This window comes from Polyodon spathula, chromosome 9 (assembly GCF_017654505.1).
Source record: "Polyodon spathula isolate WHYD16114869_AA chromosome 9, ASM1765450v1, whole genome shotgun sequence".
NCBI classification, from domain to species: Eukaryota; Metazoa; Chordata; class Actinopteri; order Acipenseriformes; family Polyodontidae; genus Polyodon; species Polyodon spathula.
This window is the reverse complement of record NC_054542.1, coordinates 21,875,196-21,900,457: the sequence shown is the minus strand read 5'-3', so window position 1 is coordinate 21,900,457 and position 25,262 is coordinate 21,875,196. Positions and strand designations below refer to the sequence as shown.

General features: G+C 37.2%; 2 protein-coding genes across 11 annotated transcripts in view; one reads left to right on the top strand and one right to left on the bottom strand.

The window, feature by feature from the left end:
* Positions 1 to 2,766, bottom strand: part of LOC121320501 (inositol polyphosphate-4-phosphatase type I A-like) — a 105,757-nt gene extending 102,991 nt beyond the window's left edge. For all 10 annotated transcript variants that reach the window (XM_041258880.1, XM_041258883.1, XM_041258884.1 and 7 more), the window contains exon 1: positions 2,640 to 2,766. The gene's annotated coding sequence lies outside the window, so the exon portion shown is untranslated. The remainder of the gene's footprint in view (positions 1 to 2,639) is intronic.
* A 15,903-nt stretch (positions 2,767 to 18,669) lies between these two features.
* The window catches only part of LOC121320500 (sodium/hydrogen exchanger 2-like), a 44,611-nt gene continuing 38,018 nt past the window's right edge, over positions 18,670 to 25,262 (top strand). Inside the window, exons 1-2 of the mRNA XM_041258872.1 lie at positions 18,670 to 19,409; positions 20,572 to 21,035. Coding sequence (XP_041114806.1) covers positions 19,157 to 19,409; positions 20,572 to 21,035 — 717 coding nt within the window. The 5' untranslated portion in view covers positions 18,670 to 19,156. The remainder of the gene's footprint in view (positions 19,410 to 20,571; positions 21,036 to 25,262) is intronic.

Genomic DNA, 25,262 nt, shown 5'->3' with positions numbered 1-25,262 from the left:
TTAGGAAATAGAGAGCACTTGTTAAAGCTCAGCTTGTTCTCAACAACTGACTGTTCTCTGTGAAAGATCAGAAAATTAGCTCTCTTACAGTAGCTCCAATGAGCTTTTCTTTAGTATCCAATGTTTATATATAAAACACACATTAGTAGAACATGCAGATTACATTAAATCAACTTGTTTCATGAGATATGATGTTCCAAAGAAAAAGAGGCAATCTGGGTTTACTGAACTGCTAATCTTGTACTGTATTATACTATAGAAATCATTTAGAATGCATCTGTTTTAAAATCAGGTTATGACAGTACTGCTACTAGACAAAGTCATTCCCATGTTGCTGTCTAATGCTGACAGGTAATCAAATCATATATGCAACAGTAACTATCTGCATTAATGGCAGTTATATTTATCTGTGAACTTTTAAAAATGTTAACCATACTAAATAATCTGGTTTCAAAAGTCACAGGCAATTAATAACAACAAGAAGCCAGTAGCCAAAAGTTCATCATATGTATTGTACTTAAACCACACGTATATGTAGGATTGTTTACTGCCAGGAAGCAACTGTGACTTACCCTGATATTTATTTATACAGTACCAGAACTATGTAATATTTTATTTCCACATGCGCTACAAGAGAGCAATACACAATAAAACACCAAAACATGATATGATTTGATTTTGGGTCTGTTTCTTTCATCTAAGCTTCTGCCTTGAACACTGCATTAAACATTGCTAAACTGGCCATATGGACCATCATAAGCAAGCAAACAAACTACTACAAACATCTTCAATTGTGGAATACTGGTTAAGGAAATTACTAATTACATAAAATAGATCAAAATCAGGAACTAAAAATGAGTTATGTTGGTAATCAATATAATTTCTGCAGCTTTGTGAATATATTTTCACCCTCCTTGCCCCAAAATGTCTATTTTGAATCAATTTTTTTTTATTTATTTTTGTATTTTTTTATGGCATGGTTCTACCTACATACAGCATTTAATCATTAAACAGTTACAGTTTCTCAATTGTACATATCCCCAATTAAGGTATTTCAGAATACTATGCAATCTTGTATAACGGTATTGTTTTGTACTGTAACACTATTGAAATGGGCTACTACTTAGCACTATGAGAAATTAGCCCACTGGTGTATAATTTCTACCCAATTTATGCTCTTCACCTATTCACTTATACACAATCAATGAGTCCAGTCACATTTATCCCCTGCCAAATTAGAGATTTTCTTGAAAAAGTACATCACCACTGTAAGGGTTATTTTATGAATACTCACAATACCTCAGTAAGTTGTGTTAAAGAATGTTTAAACCAAGTTTTATCACAACTGGATAAGCGGTTCTGCAAGTCCAGTGTTCATTTATAAATGTGACAGACAGCTTTCTCCATACTGTAAAACCCCAGATTCTGACACTAAATTACTTGGGGTAAAAAACACCATCTTTATGCTGCCCCCCATACATTCCTGCAGCATTATCCATAGCTGTGAAGCACAGCATGTATAGGCTAACTAATAACAGCTGAAATCATGACCCCCAACTTTCTCAAACAAACACACGTAGGCAGCGAGTAAAATTAACACAAAACCGAATTAACCCAAATTAACAAGTGAACCTAAAACCTGATAACATATCCTTTAGCTGCTTCCCCTAAGGTAACCCTTCTGGATGTTTTGGTTATATAAAGCGCTTAGATATCTACTGTCTTATATTTTCAGTGCCAGTTTAGATCTTGTTTTCCCCGGAGGTCTTTGTAATTGCACAGAAACACAGTTCCAGGAATAGAACCCGTTTTTCAAAACTATAAAGCTTCAACAAAATAGAAAACTTTACATCCAGTGCAGTTTTGGGTAACTGAGCTCTTGGAATCTGTATCAGTTATTGAAACGTACTGTGAACAGATTAATCCAGTAGACTATTGCTAAGGGAGATATTTTTAGTAATTACAAATGACATATTAAACAGATTATGTCCAACCAACATTCCTGTATCTGGTCAGTTTCACATTAGTTTCCCACTGAGCTGCAAAATTCTTATATGCAGTACCCAGCATGCATCATTACAAAATGACACTTACACAATGCACACATTTCAATCTGAGCATCCTTGGCTCGACTCCTAAAATCCATCAGTATAGTTTGGTGTCTTAATAACAGTGGCCACTATAAAATAATTACACTTTAATTCTCGCAGTTTCGTTTTTACACAGTCTTCGTTAAATTATTATGATAATATTGTTTCCGTGGACTATTATTGTTTAAAATTGTCATTGCAGTAAAATACACGGCTGTGCCTAGCTGTTGTACACACTTCCTCTTTTGAAATAGTGTTCAAGTGAAAGCAACAAACTGCAATGGTTTGTGATATTAGCCCATTTCTTCCAACCAGAACACAGTACACGCATCATCTTGAATTGTGGAATTACAAAATAACGGCTGACCACAAACCCTCACATACTGCTCGTTGCAGTGCCAAAGTAAACAGGGTAAGCAGATAAGAACAATGTTTTTCAATATCAATTTTGTTTTAAAAAATAAAAATAGAAACAACAAAACAAATAAGGCAGTTAAACCGTATATCAAGAGAGCTATACTTACATTATGATGCATGAAATGGTCTTACCTGGTTGATGATGTTCAGTGCGTTTATTTAATTAAACGTCAATCTTTAATCTTGTCTTTTTTTTTTTTTTGCGATTCCTTGTCTGCCTCTCTCTGCAGCAACCTCAGCCTGTCCAACCGTTCTCTGACATCCTGTTTGACGTAATTTGTTGTCACTTTATACCTCCCACTTTCTTCTAGAATTCAACGCTGTGGCAAAAGGGACACGAGGCATCGCACCACCCTGTGGTGGCTATTGGTAGTACATCAATATGCAAATCTATATTTAATTTAATGGTTCGGTAAAGAGAAGCTTCACAGAAACGAGTTTATTTTTGATTAAAGAATCTCTTAGAGCTTCAAGTGAAAGGCAATCATGTTATTAGTTATTATTTTATAACATGTTTACAGTGAGGCCACGTCCACTGGCAAATCAAATATATAAATGCATATCCAGGTATTGTGAGTAGATAGAAATGACCTGTTAATGGGTCAAAAAACACAAACAATTAAAATGGGTCTTATTAAGACTCTTAGGGCTGCTATCATGGGCAGCATGACGGCACTCATTCACAAATTTATTCATGAACGATGCAGGTAGAAATAAAGCAAAGCCTGTTCTCCACTTTGTTTATTTTTCCTAAACTCTCACAGATTCACAAGACTGTTGGTTTGAAAGGCATTAAAAGAGTAAGCAGCAGGTTGTGGAAAATATAACGTTACACGTGCCCATGTTAACATACCTGTCATTTTTCTTTTCATTGTTAACATCCTGACAACTTTTTACACTTACAACTTTAAAGTCTGTTTCAAAGCTCTTTTCAAAATGTCCACCTAGTGCACTGATACTACTGTAGGGATTATTGCCTGCACTGTCAAACAGGTAACAGCAATAATGAACCATGATGTGGTGCAGAACATCTGCAGTGATCTGGAGGACAAATCTCAAACTCCAGTGCACTGGAGCAGGTATTTTGAAAAGAACTTTGAAAGCGTAAAATGTAAGAAAACAAGGCCTGCTATTTTCTTAATATCTAGCGATACCTGAGAGTAAAAATGACCAGACACGACTAACAATTTCAGATCACAGTAATCTGGTTTTATTATTAACATAGTTATACACAGACATTCACTACTACTAGACTTTATGAACTAGCCCTGATACAGAGTAACAGATATGCTAAATGCAATTTCCAACTGTCTTCACATCATAAGATATACATGTATCCCAAAGCATCACCCCACAATAGATACATTTCCAGCACATATAACTGCAGAACAAAGGCTCACACAGGGTAGCTCCCTACCATCTGACCACAATATCCCCAAGAACCTTAGGTTTAGGGTTATTGTTGTGAAATAAACTTTGTTTTAGTACCTTTATCATCCTTATGTGACCGGACTTTTGTTTACATGATGATGTCTATTATGAGTTGAGCACGCAGACAGTCAGATCAAGAGAGAGAGGGAGAGAGAGTTTGAGTTTTAAATCCCTTTATTGAATCAATAACAAGATTACAAAAAAAAAAACAATACAGCCACAAAACAAAACCATCACAGCACAAAACAGTTTAGTTTTTACACAGATTCAAATTCATATAAAGGTAAAACAAACAAAAATTAAATAAAAAATCCTAAAATACATCATGTTCTCCTTAAACAGATTTTAAACAGAATAAAAGGATCATAAAAAAATCAATTATGTGTTTTCTTTCTGTTAAAAACAGATTAAAGCTAAAAATAAACACTGTAAATAAAATTAAAAGATTAAATTAAAAATTAAAAATGAGTTCCTCCTCACTCACATCACACAAGGCGTCTCCCACACGCCACTTCTCCTGGAAGTCCTCCATGGTATTATTTAGTTTAAGAAATTCAAAATCCACTCTTATCCGGCTGACCACCAACACCTGAACTGCAGCACGGCATCAGTCAGCCCGGTCCCAGAAATCCTGTTCTTTCTGGACTTTAAAATGGCTAATTTTACCTGACCCATTATAAAATTAATTAAACACACCCGTTTCTCTTTTTAAAACTGTAGGGAACCCCAAAGATAAAAAGCTGTTTATTGAACTCCTCACCTAGGCCCTGCAGTAGCTCCTGTAAGAGACGGAAGAGTGGTCCTAGCCTAACACACTCGCTGTACATGTGAAACACTGTCTTCTCTGCAGAGCAGAAACAGCATTCTGACCTATTGCTGGAATCAATTCTGTGGAGAAACCTGCCGGTGGACACAATACAGTGCAGGATCCTCCACTGCAGGTCCCCCGCTCTCTTGGTGAGACGCAGTTTATACAGCACCCTTCATACTGGCCTGTGCCCCTCCTCTACCTCCAGACATGCCCTCCACCTTGAATCTACCAACCACCTCAACTGGTGAAAATGTGATATTTTCACACACAGTTGGTAGATTTTCTTACTCCCTGTTGTGTGAAGAGTTAAGTCTTTAACTGTGTTAAGGTTGATTAGCTTTCCCTCATTCCCTCCATCCCCCTCTCCTTCCCTACTGCTGGACACACATCAACCCTGGAAAGATTAAGTCTTGTCTCTGCCCTGTGCCGCTGGATATCTCCTCCCTCAAAGCCTCCCTGAGCTCGGGGGAGAGAGAGTTTCTCAACTCACTAAACATTTTCTCTGCCAGCCTCTCAGAGTGCCAGCCCAGCCTCCCAGCCAGCTGTGTAGCTGTCAACCAGCAGGAGAGGTCAAGGTTGATCAAATGGCTCAGCCTGGTCACTCCTGCCCTCACAAAACCGGCACAGAGCGTCATTGACTGAAAGAAATGCACAGGGAAGAGCGGATTGAAGAATAGGGGCTCCTCCAACAGGACCCTGCCTGTCAGAGACCCCTCATCTCTCTCCACCCTCACTGCCCTCCAGGCATCTAAAACACTCAAAAACAAGGGAGGCCTATTTTAGCTAATCAAGAACTCTCAATTAAAAACAGATGTTTGCCTATCCCCAGCCCCCCTACTCTGCTGAAAAAAAAAAAAACAAGCCAGCCTCTTCCAATGAGCCTCCTCCCCAGCATACAGGAGCCTCTGAACCGCCTGCAGTCTGAAGGCTGCTACCCTGCTGGCAATGCTGACCAGACCCTGCCCCCCTTCATCAGTGGGGAGATACAGGACTGCTGGCTGCAACCAATGTCTCCCACTCCAGAAGAACTCCAGTAGTATTCTCTGGATCTCTTGCACCATACCGCAGGGAGGGTCCAGACACACCAGCCTGTGCCACAGCATGGAGGCCAGCAGATTATTAAATCACCAGAACCCTTCCCCTAAAGGACAGCTGGGCCAGCAGTCCCCTCCATCTCTGCAGCCGCCCCCTCACCCTGTCCACTAGGCCCTCCCAGTTTTTCTGCACTTAAGTCTCCACTCCGAAAAACACACCCAACACTTTTACACCTGTCCTGTCCCATCTCAGTGCCTCGGGCAGGACAGGGGGTGTGCAGTCATGCCAACTGCCTGACAGGAAGGTGTCACACTTTGCCCAGTTAGAGAGAGAGAGAGAGAGAGAGAGAGAGAGAGAGAGAGAGAGAGAGAGAGAGAGAGAGAGAGAGATTCATTTCGTAACACACTGTGAAAAATATAAAAGCATAAGGGACATTGTTCACCGATTTAGTCCCAGAATTCCCCAAAATACATGATAGGCAGAAGCTGTCAATCCTGCTGGGGGAAGACAAACACACAGCCAGACTGGCGGCCGCGTCTCATACGTGGAGATCTGTCATAATCTGAGAGACAAACCATGAACACGACACAGAGAGAGGGAGAGGGAGGGATTCTGTTTAATGTAGAGGGAGGGAGGTACTGTTTAATATAGAGGAAGGAGGGATACTGTTTAGTATTATATATATATATGTGTGTGTGTGTTTTGTTTGTCTATGTGTTTTAGTCGGCTATGCCATGTATGTGCTTTGGCAACAAAATTCTTTCTATTGTCATGCCAATACAGTCTGAATTTGAGAGAGAGATGGAAAATGAGGATGAAAAATAAGACTCCTATTGTATAGTACTTTCACCCATTCCTAGCAACCATTACATATATTGAACTAATTCAGTTATCAGCAAGAAACAATTGGTCAATTAAACAATTAAAAGTATATTAAATAGAAAAATGTTAAAAGTACCAGGTGTTACATAAAAGTAAAATAACAGGTATGATATTTGAACAGTTGTAGCAACACATGGGTACAACGTATAATGCTATATTTTCGGAACCCTGCTGCTCACTCTTTCAGTACCTTGAATTACCAAGATGAGTTAAAAAAATATTAAAAAAAAAAAAAAAAAAAAACACAGTAAACTACCACCTCATTGGGTTTTCCAACAGGGAAGTAAAAGGATCTCACATAGCTTTACACAAAATGAAAAAACATTAAATAAGCTGTTCAGTGACCACGTAATCGTTGATTTTTATCAGTATAATTTATGACAAAAATGAGAGCAGTCAGTTTTTCTGACCACCCTACCACCATTAATTGGCAATTTTAGGAATAATGTTGTCTATTTGATATGCCAGTAAAATTGTTGGACTGCAGATTTAATGAGGACATTAGTGAAGGACACGCAGAAAATAATTGTAAAGAATTCAGGAAATTGTTAGAAAAAAAAGAAACTGACTTCACCCAGAACCATTTCACACATGGGTAAATACATAATGATGTACAACTGGAATGCTTCTGGTCTAGTCGAAGTATTGCTATCCCTGCTGAAAATTCCAGAAACTGGCTAAGAACAGATTTTAGCGATCTGCTCACCACTTAGACAAACGGATTCATTTTGGGGATGCCCATATGTTATATGTATGTATGCAGTGGTGCACAGAGTGTGGGTTATGTAGCACAGGTGATTTAAAATGAATGTGTATTTTAGGCACAGATTCCACAATCTCTTCACATGCAGAGTAAAGTGTGCATGTGGGTACAGGGATTGCACAGATTAGTTCATGTGCAAACTGTGCCGGGATTCAAGTGAATGATTAATTAACAGTTGAATCCCGGCACGGCTGTAGATAAAAGCAGCACGAATGTCTCACTCAGGGTTAGTGTGTTCAGAGGTGGAATGGGAGTTGTGATTAGAGAAAGCAGCAATTGCTACCCATGCTAGTTTTATACCAGCACAATACTTGTTTGTTCTGGGTCTGTTTTGTTTGTCTGTCTTGGCCATTCTTTCATTCTGTTTGTTTTTAGTATTTTGTTTCATTTGTTCAAACTTTTAACAGCTTGCATTACCTCCTGGGGCTTTATGAATGGGTGCACTTTTTGGACTGAGTTTTAAAGAAGCATGGAGGAATGCCCCTCAGATCTCAGAGATGACATCTGCCAGCCTTATTTGGACAACAATCTTGTCCACAGCAGCACCTTAGACAACCATTTAAAGCATGTCCGGAAAGATACCAGCAGCATGGCATCAAGCTCTCCACCTGGAAGTGTGAGCTCTTCAAAATGTTTCTGGGTAAGAGGGCTTGTGGCCGGCAAAATCCCTAAATATAATTAGTGTGTGATTGTGAATATAGGGTTGGCAGGAATTCTTCCTGCCAGAATACACGTGGGAATGTGGCTGGGGCATTAGTTGAATGAGTGTTAACATCCCGACAACTTTTTACACTTAACTTTAAAGTCAGTTTCAAAGCTCTTTTCAAAATGACTGCTCTAGTGCACTGATAGTGTCAGGATTATTGCCCACATTGTCAAACAGGTACTGTAATCTGGGGCTATTTTGGACAGTTGACATTTGTTTCACTGAACACTGAGTCCATCAACAGGCAGGCCTTCTTCAGCACCTCTTCAGCGAGTTCTATACAATCATGGTAGCTTCGAGCACCAAGTTCTTTTATATGTTTGATCAGTGCTTAGATGAAAATCACATGCTATGCGGTAAAGTAGTATGCGGTTGTGGCAGGAAATGGCGTTGTGGCGACTCAGACCAGAAGAAAGCACAACAAAAACAAAGGTACGGTGCAGTGGCACATGCACCATTTTATTTAAAGCAAACAAAATAAATAAAATATTTAAACAAAAATAAACACTGCTCACAGAGCAAATAAAACAATTAAACAAAATAAATCTTAAACACAATACTAAACTACACACAGGTCAGGCTGGGCAGATTGCTGTCACTGATCCTGTGATGTCAATGTCAATATCTTGCTCTCGCCTCCGTACAGCCACCACAGAGTGCAGAGAGCTACAGGTATTTATACAGATGACCATCTCCCCATTAGCAACAAATTAATCACTTAACTAATTCGGGAGATGGCCACCTTCTGCACGAGTTTTATAATGTGGATAGGGCTTCCCATCCACGTTGTAAAACAATAACAAAACTAAAGCACAGCTATGCTGTCATATAAAATAATAAACAAACAAAACACACGGTGGTTCGCCGTCATCTATAACCAAAAGTAAATAATAAATAAACACAAAACACAGTACAGGGGCGGAGGGGAAGGCTGCTCTCCCTGTTACAGTGGTATAGTAACATTTTATATTATCCTTAGTACATATGCAGAACTATTCTGTCCAGAGTTACCCCAAAGAAGTCACACTACTTGGAGATAACACTGGACAGGTAATTTTCTTGGCCATGGAAAAGGCTACAGATTAGAAACAATGTGTCCCTAAATCAGTGATTTGTGTAGCTTCTGACAATACAGAGCAGATCTGCCTGCAAGCTTCAGGCTGGGCTGTACAGATGAAAGTTTGACCATGAAGTTTGGAGTCATTTTCACTCCTCGCACAAATCATACAAAAAAGGTAGGTAAACCAAGAATTGAATAAAACTAAACTGCTCATTAGAAAACTAAGAACCAGTGCTTTAATGGTGTATAGTTTGTTTATATTTAAAAAGTAAAACTTAGTGTTTTATTGGAAAAAATAACTTTTTCATTTCTGTCCAATGCAGCAATAAATCCATGATATGGTACAGATCAGAAAAGCCAGAGCACTTTGGGGGGGGGGGGGGGGGGGGGGGGGGGGGGGGGGGGTGTGCATTTGGGGGGGGGGGGGTGTGCTTTAAATGGCTCTTCCTACATCTCAAACCCCAGTGCACTAGAGCAGCCATTTTGAAAGGAGCTTTTAAAAGAGACTTGTAAAAAGCGGTCAGAATTTTAACAATGACAAGAAAAATGACAGGTGCGATATTTAAACAGTTGTAGCAACACGAAAATGTGTAATGCTATTTCTCAGAACCCTGCTACTTACTATTTAATAGCTCACCTGAGCATGAAAATCTAGTAAAATTAAACCATGTGCACCATGAGCTTTTCCATTACCCTTGGTAACAGACTAAGGAGGGTAACTACCAAGCAAAGGGCCCAGTCCTATAAATAAGAGTTTTTACCCTTGTATGTATGAAAACATCATAACGCCTAAATAACCAGAAAAAACAACAGACAGAAGTTAGTTTCAAAATATAGGATTAATTGTCAGTAGGTATTGCTCAACAGCCTGCTAAATCGTTTCTGTCAATAGGTGGCAGCAGTAGCACTAGTATTACTTAGAAAGGCCTAGATAGAAACTCCTAATTCAGGCCAGAAAAATTGAAAATTACCCTTTAAAACTGAAAGTTTGAATACTGCTTTTCTGAAAAAACAAACATTAATACCTGTCTTTAATGTCAGCTGCTACTAACCACTAAATCCAAGATGTGTTTTTAATAATTAACAGTGAATGGTGGAGGTACCTTCTATATGCAGCCACAAATATATTTTTTTGATCAGTAATTCAAGTTGTTGTGTACTAATACAGAACACAGATATCTGTCTAAAAGCTTTTCAAATTTCAGATTGGAAGGAGTAAATATATTCCAGCTTCTCAGAACTCCACAGTCTACAAAGAGTTACACCATATTTTAAAAACATCTGCCGAAATGCGGTAGAAACTATTGAACTGTGTTGAACCACAAACTTGTTTTTAAACATGGTTATACAACCAGGACCTGAATTCATAATGTACACTACTTAGACATATTTGCCTGTATTATTGCAATCCTGTATGGCAAATACGGAGACTATACAATGCAAGTGTCATAACTACACTATTTACCTCCACTTGTGAAACCAGGTGTGTCTGTCCCGTTAAAGAAATGAGCTTCCAAAGAGCAAAGTGATTCTTTCATAATCCGAACAATGGTGCTAACCACTCAGGTGAAATTACAGTTCCGGTTTTGATGTTCCTGTGATCTTTTTCATTTGTGTATATAGTGTTACTGAGATCAAGGATAGTGGCACTGACTAAAAGCATACATGGTACCGACAAGAAATACAAGCTTCCTCCTTCATTGAAACTTGTTTGCCACTCAAATGCAAAACACAGATAGAATCAAAGCGAGAGCAATAATAACATAACACACGAGTGACTGACACCCACATACTTGAGAATTAGCATGTGCAGTTAGTAAAGAATATTGTACTGGTTTTACAAACACATATTAACATACTGTATGTTACTTCATCATAATCTGTTATTCTACATTTCTGCAGGAACTGAACATTTTAATTAACAATTAAAAGAAAGAAAATATAGTATGCTTCATTGCATTAAATAAAGTTTTGTAGTCATGAAATATTTCTAGACTTTGACTTCTTTAAAAGTCTAAAACAGTTTCACACATCAAAAACTGGTTTCAAATACCCATAATCTTGGACAGCCTAATGTGATTATAGGTAAAGTAATCCGAGATCAGGGTCTGTGAAACTAGCTGATAAAACTTTCAATATCTAATAAGATACATCTTTAATTGTTTTGTTTGTATATTAATATATATATATATATCATATATATATCTATATATTATATATATATATATATATATATAAATATATATATTATATATAGATATTATATATATTCTACATAATGTGGTACATTGTTTATGTACATTTTTTTTGTTCCTAGGTAGTAAGTGTTATTTCCTAATTGCTTATGCCTCAAAAGTATAGAAAATGGATATTATTCCCCACAAACTTTGCTTTTGTGACCAGGACAGTGATATTTAAAAATATCACTATTTCCAATGGGAAAACGGGCAAATGTGTGTCTTTTCGTTCACAGTCAGAAAAAAAAGACATATGAATCCAAATTAACATGTATTTATATTAAAGTAATACAAAAATGACTACAAAAGATTCAGAAGGGAGTAGTTTTGAGATTTATGATTATACTGTATTTATGTTAAGTTAAGTGACTTGCTCAGGGTCACACAATGAGCTGGCATTTGAACTGGGGCCCTGTTAGTTACAAATCTGTTTCTTTAAGCACTGGACCACACAGCCTCCCAACTTTCAACTGGGGACTCTAAAAACAAATAGATACACACAATCAGTGCTTCAGATAAGGTTTTGAGTCTGAGTAATTTACTCTCCAATTTAGACACTATGGAGCTGATATAAGGATAGACGTAGTGCAAACAATTTCGGTTGAAAGATCTGTATTACCTAGCGACCAGGCAATTATTTTACACTGTGGCCTGTGCAAGCTAAGAGCAATGCAAATTACTTAACACACACAAATAATGAGCTGCAATCATGACAATGTGGGTTGCAATGAGCACCGCTGTGCAGCAGGGTTTTTAGAGGCCGCACTTACAGCCCAGAGGTGAGGTGGGTTAGGAGTACAGAGAGCAGTAGGTGCTGTATGAGATTTTTGCAGCACAAAAATCAAACCAAACAAAAACAATGTCAAAGTTTAAGGCAATATCCTTACATCTCATTATAATGTTTGCCTCAGTTTAGTATTCCAGATCCCCACCCAGTTCCATGCTCTTTTCTTCATTTGAATACATTTAAATATTTAATGGGTTAATGACAGAGTGCTATTATGATAGAGGGTGCTCTCTCAAAATATCAGCATCATTCCCACAACTCAAATTGTATGAAGGGCTCCAAAATATTCCAAGTGTCATCTGGTTTCCCTTTCACTACATATGTTAATTTTTCCATTGCAAGACAAGAGGACAGCTCCTTTAGCTATCGGCCTACTCTTGGTCTATTCATATCTTTCCAATGCAAAGCAATTATCCAGCTTCTCCAGAGATAGACATTTAGGGCTTCCTTCACACCTCATTATGAAGCCATCAATGAGAAGCCTGTCAAACACAACAGGATCTCCCAAACTTCCAAGGAATCCCAAATTGCTGTACACTGATAGCCAACCCATTTGTCAATAGTCTTAGTTTCACTTTATTAATACTATTAATATTTCATTAACTTGAAACCAAGTAATTGCCATTCACTTAATTCACAATGACATCATGACTGAGCCTTGTATAAGGTTGTGTGAATAAGGTATTCATTTTACATTTGCTAGAGAACCAACTTTTTTGATGAATAATCAGCATGCTTTTTGAAAATACAAGTATGTCAGTAACATCCACCGCCATTGCTGTAAATTCAAAATCAGACCTACAAGTTGATGACCATTAAATATATCAACAGTATGTACAGGATAGTACAGAATAATGAATGGAAATTAAATGTTTAATCACAGCTTGATAAGTGATTAATCAGATATGTGCAAAAACTAAGGTGTAACATACAGATGATGGATGGATGTATGGAGAGACAGACATCTTCATATACAGTAACCTCATAATCCGATACTCTGATTAGTGATAACTTGTGCTAAAGAATGTTAATACTAAGTTTCACAAGCGCTTCTGCAGATAAAATGTGAAGTATATACACATGACCCCCTCCACTGCAGTATATCCCCTCCGGTATTTCAACATCAGTGGGGGATAATTATGCACAGATAATTACAGAATAAATATTCAAAAGGAGATACCAGATTTTGTTTTACCAAAAATCACAATTGAAAAGGGACACAATTGCACGTGCTGCTGCCAAAAGCACCAGGGACATTTAAAAATGGTGTTCTGGATTTTGTAACTACTAAGTGGCAAACACTGTTGTAGCAGCAAAGGTCATTCAAAATGATCTAGACAAGATTCAGAACTGGGCAGACACATGGCAAATGACATTTAATAGAGAAAAGTGTAAGGTACTGCATGCAGGAAATGAAAATGTACATTATAAATATCATATGGGAGATACTGAAATTGGAGAAGGAATCTATGAAAAAGACCTAGGAGTTTTTGTTGACTCAGAAATGTCTTCATCTAGACAATGTGGGGAAGCTATAAAAAAGGCTAACAAGATGCTCGGATACATTGTGAAAAGTGTCGAATTTAAATCAAGGGAAGTAATGTTAAAACTGTACAATGCACTAGTAAGACCTCATCTTGAATATTGTGTGCAGTTCTGGTCACCTCGCTATAAAAAAGATATTGCTGCTCTAGAAAGAGTGCAAAGTAGAGCGACCAGAATTATTCCAGGCTTAAAAGGCATGTCATATGCAGACAGGCTAAAAGAATTGAATCTGTTCAGTCTTGAACAAAGAAGACTACGTGGTGACCTAATTCAAGCATTCAAAATTCTAAAAGGTATTGACAGTGTCGACCCAAGGGACTTTTTCAGCCTGAAAAAAGAAACAAGGACCAGGGGTCACAAATGGAGATTAGACAAAGGGGCATTCAGAACAGAAAATAGGAGGCACTTTTTTACACAGAGAATTGTGAGGGTCTGGAATCAACTCCCCATTAATGTTGTTGAAGCTGACACCCTGGAATCCTTCAAGAAGCTGCTTGATGAGATTCTGGGATCAATAAGCTACTAACAACCAAATGAGCAAGATGGGCCGAATGGCCTCCTCTCGTTTGTAAACTTTATGTTCTTAAGCTGTCAGTGTTTTACTTCCTAGATGTGTTTTTAAGGTAATTTTGGCACACATTGATCTTTTTTTGTTCTTGGTTCTTAATGTATTTTTGTGTGATTGATACTCTGTACTGAATGTATTCTATAATAAAGCCTGCTGTCATCCAGGAAACAGATATCAACTCATAAGGCATATCTTGGTGAGCAGAAATGTAAAGAAATAATCTGAAATAGTTTATTACTGCACAGGGAACAACAATCCTCCATACCTTGTTGCAGGTGGAAGCTTTCGCTTTAGCAAATTATTTTAATCACATTCCGCTTGTGTAGGGGCTCCCAAGTGGCACATCCAATAAAAGGAGCTCTGCGTGAGTGCAGGATGCGCCCTATAGCCTGGACATCACCGGTTCGAGTCTGGGCTATTCCACAGCCAACCATCCATGGGAGTTCCCAGGAGGCGGCGCTCAATTGGCTGAGCGTCGCCGGGGGCGGGGGGTCTAGGTTGGCCAGAGTGTCCTTGGCTCACCGCACACCAGCGACCCCTGTCGTCTGGCTGGGCGCCTGTGGGCTTGCCTGTTAGCTGCGTGGTCCTCCTACACTGTAGCTCCTGGGCAGCTGCATGGTGAATCCGCAGTGCGTAAAGAAGCGGTCGGCTGATGGCACACGCTTCAGAGGACAGCGTGTGTTCGTCTTCGCCGCTCCCGAGTCAACACAGGGGTGGTAGAGGTGAGCCGAGCATAAATTAATAATAATTGTCCATTTCAAATTGGGAGAAAATAAAAATTGGCAACGACTACATTTTTATTAAAAAAACAAAACAAAAACAGCTTGTGTAGCTCTTTGAAACTTTATATGGCGATGCTAACAGTTCTAGTTCAATATCAGACAATTCCACAAATGATCAATACAATATTGATACTTCTTACTAATTGTCTTAATGTTTTTTTACTTTTAATATAATTTAGCTCTTTGCTTTTACCCAGTCATCTGTGTGCACATTAAGGGGGCATTTTACTCTATCTTTTTAGTTTGGTCACCCCAAATCGTTATTAACACAGACAATGCAAAGCAATTTCTTGTTTAGTATGTAGACAAAACTTCTCATAAAAAATTAGTGTATAAACATATTACATGTATGCGCTGTCAAATGAAAACCGTCTTATAGAAAATGTGAAATTATTACTGTACCATATGACTTAACGAATAATATACACAGCATAGTTGAAAATGCCACTGTATATGGTGTTTCCTGTAAAAACACATTAAAACAAGTTATACAGTGTATGTGGCTAAAAAGCAAATCACATTTTAAATGATCTTTTGTTTTCTGGGCTACAACGGGATATGAATGTATATTAATGACACCCTATTAATTCATAGCTCCAAGGGAATGCTTATTTTGGCAGGTAGGTTCCAAGAAAAGGAAGTCGCAGTTTCTATAGTGAAGCATATTACTAATTGTGTTTGGGATTACAACGACTAAGTTGGGTGAATGTAAACAAATGGGGTGTCAATGTACTTTGTGTACTTTTGTATTATATTATACTATACTAACCTCTTTAATTCCTGACGCAACATACTGTCCCTTACACTTTCTGCAAATTGGTCTCTCAGCACTTGCTCCTGATTAGTTTTGGCGTCTGGTCGACCACACAACCCTTTCCATGAGGGACATAAGGTCATATGAATACTCAGAGATTCTCCTTCTCTCTGTTTTCTATCAAAAAACTTTCTGTAAACAAACAAAAGGTGATGAACAACCATACAATTCAGACAAGATATTAAATATCTGGTGTGGTTCTTCCCTCTCGGCATGCGGTCTATATTTTATTTTAGCTTGTGCTTCTCCCTCTACATGGTCAAATAAGAATGATCCCTGTTCTATACTGGACATATACCGGACACAGTTGCTAATATGTGTCTCCTCCACCCAATCTTCATATGACAAAGAATTGGGTTTACCGGAGAACATGGGACATTTACATTCGAGGCACATAAACCAAAGCCATCGATCAAACCTCATTTTCTGTTTGCAAACACTGAATTTGTTCTCCAAGCTGTGCAATTTCAAATTCGGTAGACATTTTATTTATTTGTTTTAAATTAAACCCAGAACAACTAATATCAGCTTTAACCTTACACCCAATATAGTACAAACAAATGCTCCTATTACAGATTAAAACAATTCTTTAAAATTCCACTAAAACCCAACCCACCCGTCTTGCAGGTCGTCTCTTCAATTAGTCAAACACACAAAAATATATATTTATGTTCAAACTGTACCAAGCTTTGTTTTTAGGTGTCCTGCCGGCTACGCAAATGTAGCGCCACCCTATGTATATACTGGGCTACGCCACCCCTTTTTAGTATATAGGAGAGGGAAACTCCTAAGAATGAAATTTAAAGAACAAAATCCCCACACAAGAACCCTTCTAATAAATGAGAGTACAAGGGTCAGTAAAGTTTGAAATAGAATTTATTTATAAAATGGTAACAACCTGAAATTGAATCAAACACGTTAAAAACAATTACAAAGCAATAGTATTTAATAGAAAGGTTCAAATAGGAAGTATTTAATGGTATTGAATTCAGTAGTATTTAATTGTTGAGATTGTTAAAGGCAACCAACAACCAAACGCCAGGAGAGCGATAAAGCCACCTTGTGAACAATCACACGCAACAAAAAGAAAGTGTCAAACAATAAAGAAAACGAAAAACAAAACTTGAATAAATCAGCCAAAAGAAACACAATATAACTGCTTAGAGCAGTGCTCCATCCAAAGCAAAACACCCTGTGACTATCACTGTCCAGGCAATCGGGATTACATCGCCCTCACAAAAACTCTCATGCAGCCATTAAGAGTCACACAAGTTTGTAAAGTTACTATAGGAAACCATATAAAAACTATCCAAGAAAAACAGTCAAAGGCGCTCTTTGTTCTATCAAAAGAAAACATGGGTTAGCAGCATCTCCACACACAAATGCATTTATCCCTATACAAATAAAAATCACAATACCTCAGGTGAGCTGCAATCTCTAGAATACATAAACCCACCCTACACATACCCCTAAACAAATAAAATTACCTACAGATACCGGAACTAAAATAAAACCGCAATTAAAAATAATTCTCCAAGTAAAAGAATTACACTGAGCAGAGGGGAAATGTAACCGATCTACCTTAATTCGCCAAATGCTGGAGAGACAACCGGGAAACCAGCTACCGTGGGAAATGCGTACTATCGCATAATGAAGGAACACACTGCTTTTAAAAGGTAAGTGTAACCAATTAATCAACACGGTTGTGATCTTGAAATCTATTACACCTGTTAATTGTGCAGATCAATTATGCTTGTTAAGTATAGTAAAACCAGTAGCACCTGCTACACAAAGCTTTAGTAAAGGGAATCTATTCTAACACAACATTCTAAATCCACTTCCTGTGCAACAGACACTAAGGACCTCTCAAATAATTTTTCATACTGCTCATAAGAAGCATGGCTCACACACCAGTTACAGGCACCAGGAATCTAAGCAATCAGGCTCCTGAGAAATCCATTTCAAATAAACTGATCATACCCAAAGCTGTAATGCCCCACATGGCATTATTTGCACTCTGTCAGAATACAAATGGGTTGTTTACTTTTCCAGACAGTAATTTGAGTTTTGCCTCAACTTGAAACTTTATACATGTTTGTTTCTACCAACTGTAAAATATTTTAAATTACATTATTTATAGGTTAGGAAGACAAAAATATATTTAAAATAGTTTTTTTTTTTTTTCAAAAACTGTACAGGGAATATGTGGAGTCGATAGTTTAAATACAGGATTATGAAGGCTTAAAAGGTAACAGCCTTAAATATACACAAACTATATAATTTGTGGTGTGTGGTTCCAGTTATAAATCTCGCCTGATGTCTTTTACCTTGTGGTTTAAATTAATCTGTTCAGAGTAGATTTAGCATGTCTGATTGCACTGATTGCAGACACCATATCATTACACATACTATTCAAAAAGAAACCTGTAGTTATAAAATGAACTGGGTACAGGAGAAGTGTATTTTCTTATGACCTGTAATATGCTTAGTAGTCTTTTATTCCACAATACATTTAACAAGGAACATAGCCCTTGGAGACTGTACCTTTAAACAAATTTACATGGTGAGTTTTATAAGGTGTTCCCCTTTCTTTAACATCTCCTGATACTAAGTAGGCTACACCTTGTTTTCCAAAAAAAAAAAAAAACTGAAAAGAAATATGTGTTGTAAATATTTTAAGTACAGCAATTAGATGAATCAACCTGCTCACCAATTAACTAAACTAAACCTAAGGGCAACTGGTATTCAGTCACTACACCTTGAGTTTTGAAAATCAAAAAAAACATTTGGCTTTTGAATATTGCTGGTAACAACGGTTTTGTTTGATGTTGGAGACTGAAAAACATTGGATGATAAAACAGGTGGAGGAGGTGAGTCTTTGTCTGGTTTGTTGGAGCACTCTAGTTTTCCTCCCAACCACAATCTGTGCAGTACCTCCCAGTGTGAGAATGAAAAGACTTCACAGCAGGTAGAAGAAGAAAAACGAGTAAGGCAGGATACGTAAAATATTTTTTAAAAATTGTAATACAGAACTCCAATCATCTGGTTATTGCATAAGGGATTTACGGTTCATAATTGAATATATCATTAAGAAGTTCTTTTAAGCAAGTTAATTTTTTTAATGAAAATACAACAGTTTGGATTGAGATGCATCACTAAACCTGTGTTGATTCAGTCTGTTGATTTATAAAATTGCATTAGCTGTGTGTTTGAGGTTCACCTGTTAACATGGGTTTTCTATCTGGATGGACATTGACTTTGGTCGTGTTTTATATTGTGGTTATAATTCATGGATCATCAGCAGCTTATGTTGACAACAAAACTCCTACAAGTTCATCACCGGCTCAACCTTCAAATCCTGTACACACGTTTCCTGCACCCGAAAAAGTATATTTGCCTGTCTTCCAAATGAACTATCCTCGTATACAAATACCACTGGAAATAACGCTGTGGATTCTTTTAGCCTCCTTGGCGAAAATTGGTAAGTAGACTAATCAATCATCTACAGTTATCTAATAAGTATATTTCCAAAAGGATTCATGAGTCTAATCATGTCAAATGTTGTATACGAAATAAGATTACAATGCAAGGATTTCCTATGGGTATATATTAATATGTCAAATGTTATATACGATATATAGATTACAATATATTATATAGTATATATAACAATACCGTTTTATACTAATTTATATATTGAGATATTATATATATATATTTATATAATATTACTACAATTTTCAACCAATTTGGCAGTTAACAATAACAAAATAATAAGAAAGCATTTGCTTGGCATTTTTGTATTTATATTGTATTTAAATCATAAATGGTTATTACATTTAAGAGGTATTAATAAAACTACACTGTACTTACCCACGTTTTGATTTAATAGAATTATATGTGTAACTAAACGGTCAAGCTACAGTACAGTGCTGCTTTATCTCTGACTTTATTTCCTGATTTTATTATATTCAATATTCAACTCTGTAAGCTCTACAGCTATGGAAAATTCACCTAGAATTTTAGGATTGAGACATATTAAAAATAAAAAATAAACTATGAACATAATTTTGATATTTTATTTAACATCATGGAATTAAATAAACTACAAAATGATACTGTATCACGAAATGTCACATTTTTCAATTTCTGTCAGTTTTTTTATTAAGTATATGGAAAACCACAAAGCGTTATGTAATTCAATATGTAAACGTAACGTTATTCAGCAGGTTTCATTTGACCCTTTGAAGAAAAAATTGTTAATTCTAGGGTGATGCAGACTTTTGGCCATAGCTGTATAGTACCACATTACTGAAATTGAAATTTAAGTGTAGATTTAAAAATCTTCTATTAAGTCCCATTGTATTATATGGCACATGGGTTTCTGGAATAAAGAAATCAAAGAGGATTGGAATTCTTTAGCATTCCACAGGAGTGATTCCACTGGGGGGAACAAAACTAAACTAATTGCTTATTTTTTGTTCCCCTTGCAGTGTTTGTTGGAGAAGTGTAGGAATATTACTTATGTACTTTGGTGATAAGGTCTCATGCAATTAGACAAAGTTTACCAGCCTTTAACCAGCTAGATACTGTAGCATTTTCTAGACCATGAAATAAAGATTTACATTTTTTATTTCTTGCAGGTTTCCATGTTTATCAGAAAATAACAGTATGGGTTCCAGAATGCTGCCTTCTAATTACCATTGGACTTATAGTTGGAGGGATTATGTATTCAGTTCATGAAGAGTCCCCTGCAGTACTGACCACAGATGTCTTCTTCCTTTATTTAATGCCACCTATTGTACTCGATGCAGGCTATTTTATGCCTACTCGTCTCTTCTTTGAGAATTGTGGCACAGTCCTTTGGTTTTCTGTTGTTGGAACACTGTGGAACTCCATTGGTATTGGAATCTCCCTCTACGGGATCTGTCAAATTGAAGCTTTTGGGATTCAGGATATCAGCCTGCAGGAAAATCTACTATTTGGCACCATTATTTCAACAGTGGACCCTGTAGCAGTGCTAGCCGTGTTTGAAGAAGTGAACATCAATGAGCAGCTTTATATTGTGGTGTTCGGGGAGTCGCTCTACAATGATGCCATCACTGTGGTAAGTGTGGAGATGTGGCAAAGTGGTTTGTAGTGCACAGGTGTAGAGGTGATGCAGTGCTCAGTTACAACAGTCCAACAATAGTGCCAAATGTGAAAAATGAAGCTTTATTAATTGCTTTTAACTAATAAGACTGACTATACAAAACAATATGTACCATAGGGTTCAGTCTTGAAACAATGAAACACACTTTAAAACATCTACACAGTCACCAGTTAAATAGTGAGTGCTCCAGCAACTGGTGTTGTGAATACACGTTAACAGTGATAACAGTTGTGCAGTGCATCCGGGTTCCATGCTGGCTTAACATCGGCAGCTCCCGGATATTTTGCTGTTTAAAAAGACAAATAACAACAGTGAGACAGACAAGACAACACTAAACACTCATTTCTTTTACTCCTCTCGGTCAGTCCGTAACCATAACAGAAGAATAGTCACACACCCTGATATACCTTCAGTCACGCCCCCTTTGGTAGGGAGTGCAATCACGTCTTCTCCAATCCATGACTGACACATTGCCTACCGCAGTAAGGTGCTGACTTCTGGTTTTGTGGCTCCGCCCCCTTTCTGGATGGCCAACTTCCAACTGACTGAGGAATGAACTGTCTAACCATCCAGTCCAGGGCACACTGTTCCTGTTATACCAGGCCATCACAGGCCAGGAAGGTGATTGATGACTCAGATTCATTTGCTATTTATCACAGGAGAACATTTAAAAAAAAATAAGCTGGTAGGTAGGTTTTAAAGAGTACTTGTAAGACATTTTTTTTTATATTCCATCCCAAGAAAGCCTCTTGTATAAAAATCCATCTAAGCTTCCAACTTTACACCTGGGCAAGTTTCTTTATTGTGGATGACGCCCACTTAATAAGCAACTTGCAGGTGCATGTTATCTTATTAAAGATGAAAGCCTGAGGTTTTTAATTATAATTCCTACCTATTCTTTTATTTCGACAGCTCCCTTTGTCATGACTTCTTATTTTCTTATCTTTGAAAAGTCTCTGAATCCAGGTACAACACAGTAGTGCAGGGCCTCTTTCTTGTTAGAAGTTAACACTTCCAATGCCACCCTGCTGCAGCGTACTGTAGGGAAAGATGAATATCTTCAGAAACAAATGGCGGAAGAAGGCTGTTCTATGGTAATACCTACATAGCATTAGAAATTAAACTAATTAAATATTATGGTTGCTGTGGATATTATATTGAAATTAAATATCTTTATAGTATTAAACTTAAAGACTAATGCGCTTCTCCTAAGCAACCACTATAAACTGTCTTTCACTTATACTCACTGGTACTCACTTTGGCACTTTCTAAGGACCTTGGCCCGGATTAAATGAAAATTATGGCACCGTCTTATCCATTATAAAGTATAGCAAAGGCAGCACCATAAAATGTTATTTAATTCATGCCCAACCAGGTTCTTAGTTGCTCAGTTGAACACCCAAGTGACTTTAATTGTTTTATAACTTAGGTGTTCAAGGCTGGAACAAAGTCTTGGACTGGTATAGACTGAAAGAGAAAACAATACCACATTTATAAACTAATTGCCGTTCGGTGCAGATAGGCAGGAATGTGATGTTGTGGCAACAAGGTTTTAAGAGTAGAGGAAGTTTTTTGTTTCTACAGATAAAACTACAGTTTGACATATGTAAACAAATTAACAAATGGTAAACAAACCGATAAACCTTGTCTATTTTTTTGTAAGAGTTAATAGAAAGCTAATTTATTATTCTTACTTTCATCTTGTAAAACCTTGTCCTTCAGACATATATGTGACATTAAAATAGATACAAATCTTCAATTGATATTTTGCAACTGTTTGCAAATAATCAATAGTTGTATACACCTACACAAGTTGGTTGTCAGCTTCAAGTTGCACTTCTGCGTAGATGTGTGTCGTTCTAATACGCTTCTAACTGCCTTGTTTAATTACGAACATAATTAGGTTTCAGCAGTCAGGATCTGCTGCTAAATATACTCAGAACTGATCAGACTTATTTCAGAAGTCCAACCATTGTTTAGTTTCACGTAACTGAAGGTGTATATTGCCTGAGGGAAAGACAACAGAGGGGCGATGCTTTGTCATAATCAGTTCAAAACAGATTTAACATTGGCCTACTTGCAGACACATATAATCAAACAATGACTGGAGTTGAGGCGAATAGTGGAAAATTACTGTTACCAAGGAGAGTATAGTGTCTGACAGGGAATATTAGTTACACTAGGTCCACCTATGTCATTTTAACCTCTTCAAAATAAGAAAAAGTCACATCCTGGAACTCACATGTACTTAATTCTTAAGGATATTTTGGAGGGAAACAAAATAGTAAACATGCACATTTCTTACAAGTTTTCAACCCATGCTGTGTAAATAAAAACAAAAGGCCTTTTTATCTTTTGTAACAAATGTGTTTAGATGCTGTCAAACAGGTTTTTCCCTTTGGGACATGTAATGTCAACTAAATGTTTATGGGTTGAACATAAAGGTGAGGCTTACTGAAACCAGTCAGTTTCTGTGAGGGCTTTAGCAGAGAAAGGGAAGGATAAGTTTCAGACTATGACGTGTCGTGTTACAAAATATAGCATGAGGAAACATTCCTCCTGATGATGAATACAGGGTGGTTTCAAAAGCAGAGGGACCCGTTTCAAAGTCGCTGTGGAAAACATTCTATTAAACTTAATGCACCTATTGACAGGGAACTGCTTTCTGAGACCACCACAATGGGATACATATCCAGTTGTAGTCAAAAGTTTACATACCCCAATGGAAATTTATAATTTCTAGAAATTTCTTGAAAACAAAGAATTTTAAGAAAAATCTTTTGTAGCAAAAGTTTTGCTTTTGTGGATGAGGAAAAAAACGTTACAAGAAATAGACAATTTCAGCATTTTTTATTGCAAAACTCATAAAATGCAAATTCAAAAAGCATTCATACCCTTTGATGTTATGATTGAATTGTGCTAGAAATTTCAATATGATAATGCAGAACCTAATTCTAGAAAAGTTCAGAAAATGCTGGATTGTAGGTGAACATTCTTAGAGAGTATAAAAGGGTTAGGCATAGGAGGATTGCTGTCATTACCAATAAGTCAAAATGGGAAAAAGTAAAGAGCTATCTGAAGACCTTAGGCAAAAAATGATTTATTGTCATAAAGCTGGAGAAGGATACAAGAAGATTTTCAAGCATTTGAATATCCCAATTTCAACTATAGCTTCTATTATCAAGAAGAACAAGACTTATGGTACTGTCACAACACAGTTTGGAAGAAAGAAGGTTCTTTCACCAATAACAATCAGAAGAATTGTGAGGAAGGTTAATAATAATCCGAGATTGACTGCCAAAGATATTCAAAGTGAACTGGCTGCAAGTGGGACTGGGGTTTCCATTTCAACCACAGGTCAAGAATTGCATGGTGAAGGTCTCGCAGGCCAAGGAAAAAGCCACTCTTAGGAAAATGTCACAAGGACTATCGCTTAAATTTGCAAATTTTTTTTCAAGACTGGTGAGGAGTACAAAGAAAAGAACACCATACCTACTGTCAAGCATGGAGGTGGTAGTATCCTTCTATGGGGCTGTGTGGCAGGAAATGGTGTTGCAGTGACTCAGACCAGAAGGAGGAGGAACAACAGACGGGTATGGTGCAGTGGCGCGTGTGCCGTTTTATTTAAATAAAAAAAAAAAAAAAAAAAAAAAAAAAATATATATATATATATATATATATATATATATATATATATTATATATATATATATATATATTTAAATGCTAAGGTCAGGCTGAGCAGCTGCCTTCACTGATCCTTATATTCATTTAGTTTTAAATTTCTCTCTCGCCTCTCGCTATCCCGTTCTCCACTTCAGAACACTCACCACCTCGAACATGGAGAGCTGCAGGCTTTTATATAGGTTAGCAATAAATTAATCACTTAATTAATTAAGGAGATGGCCACCTTCTACACGGATTTTAATTATTTACGTGGATGGGCTTCCCATCCACACTGCACAAACAAAATCCGGCCCCATCGTCATTTATAATAAATACATTTTTAAAACAATAACAACACAAAAATGCACGTCATATATATAAATACAAAATAACACAAAGTTTGTGAACGAAAAGAGCCCATTTGACCCATCAGTGCTTCTCCGGTTCCTAGTATCTGATTGACCTCAAAACTTTGTAAAGTCAGGTTTTTAAAGGATTCGTGTCAAGGTAGCTGAGT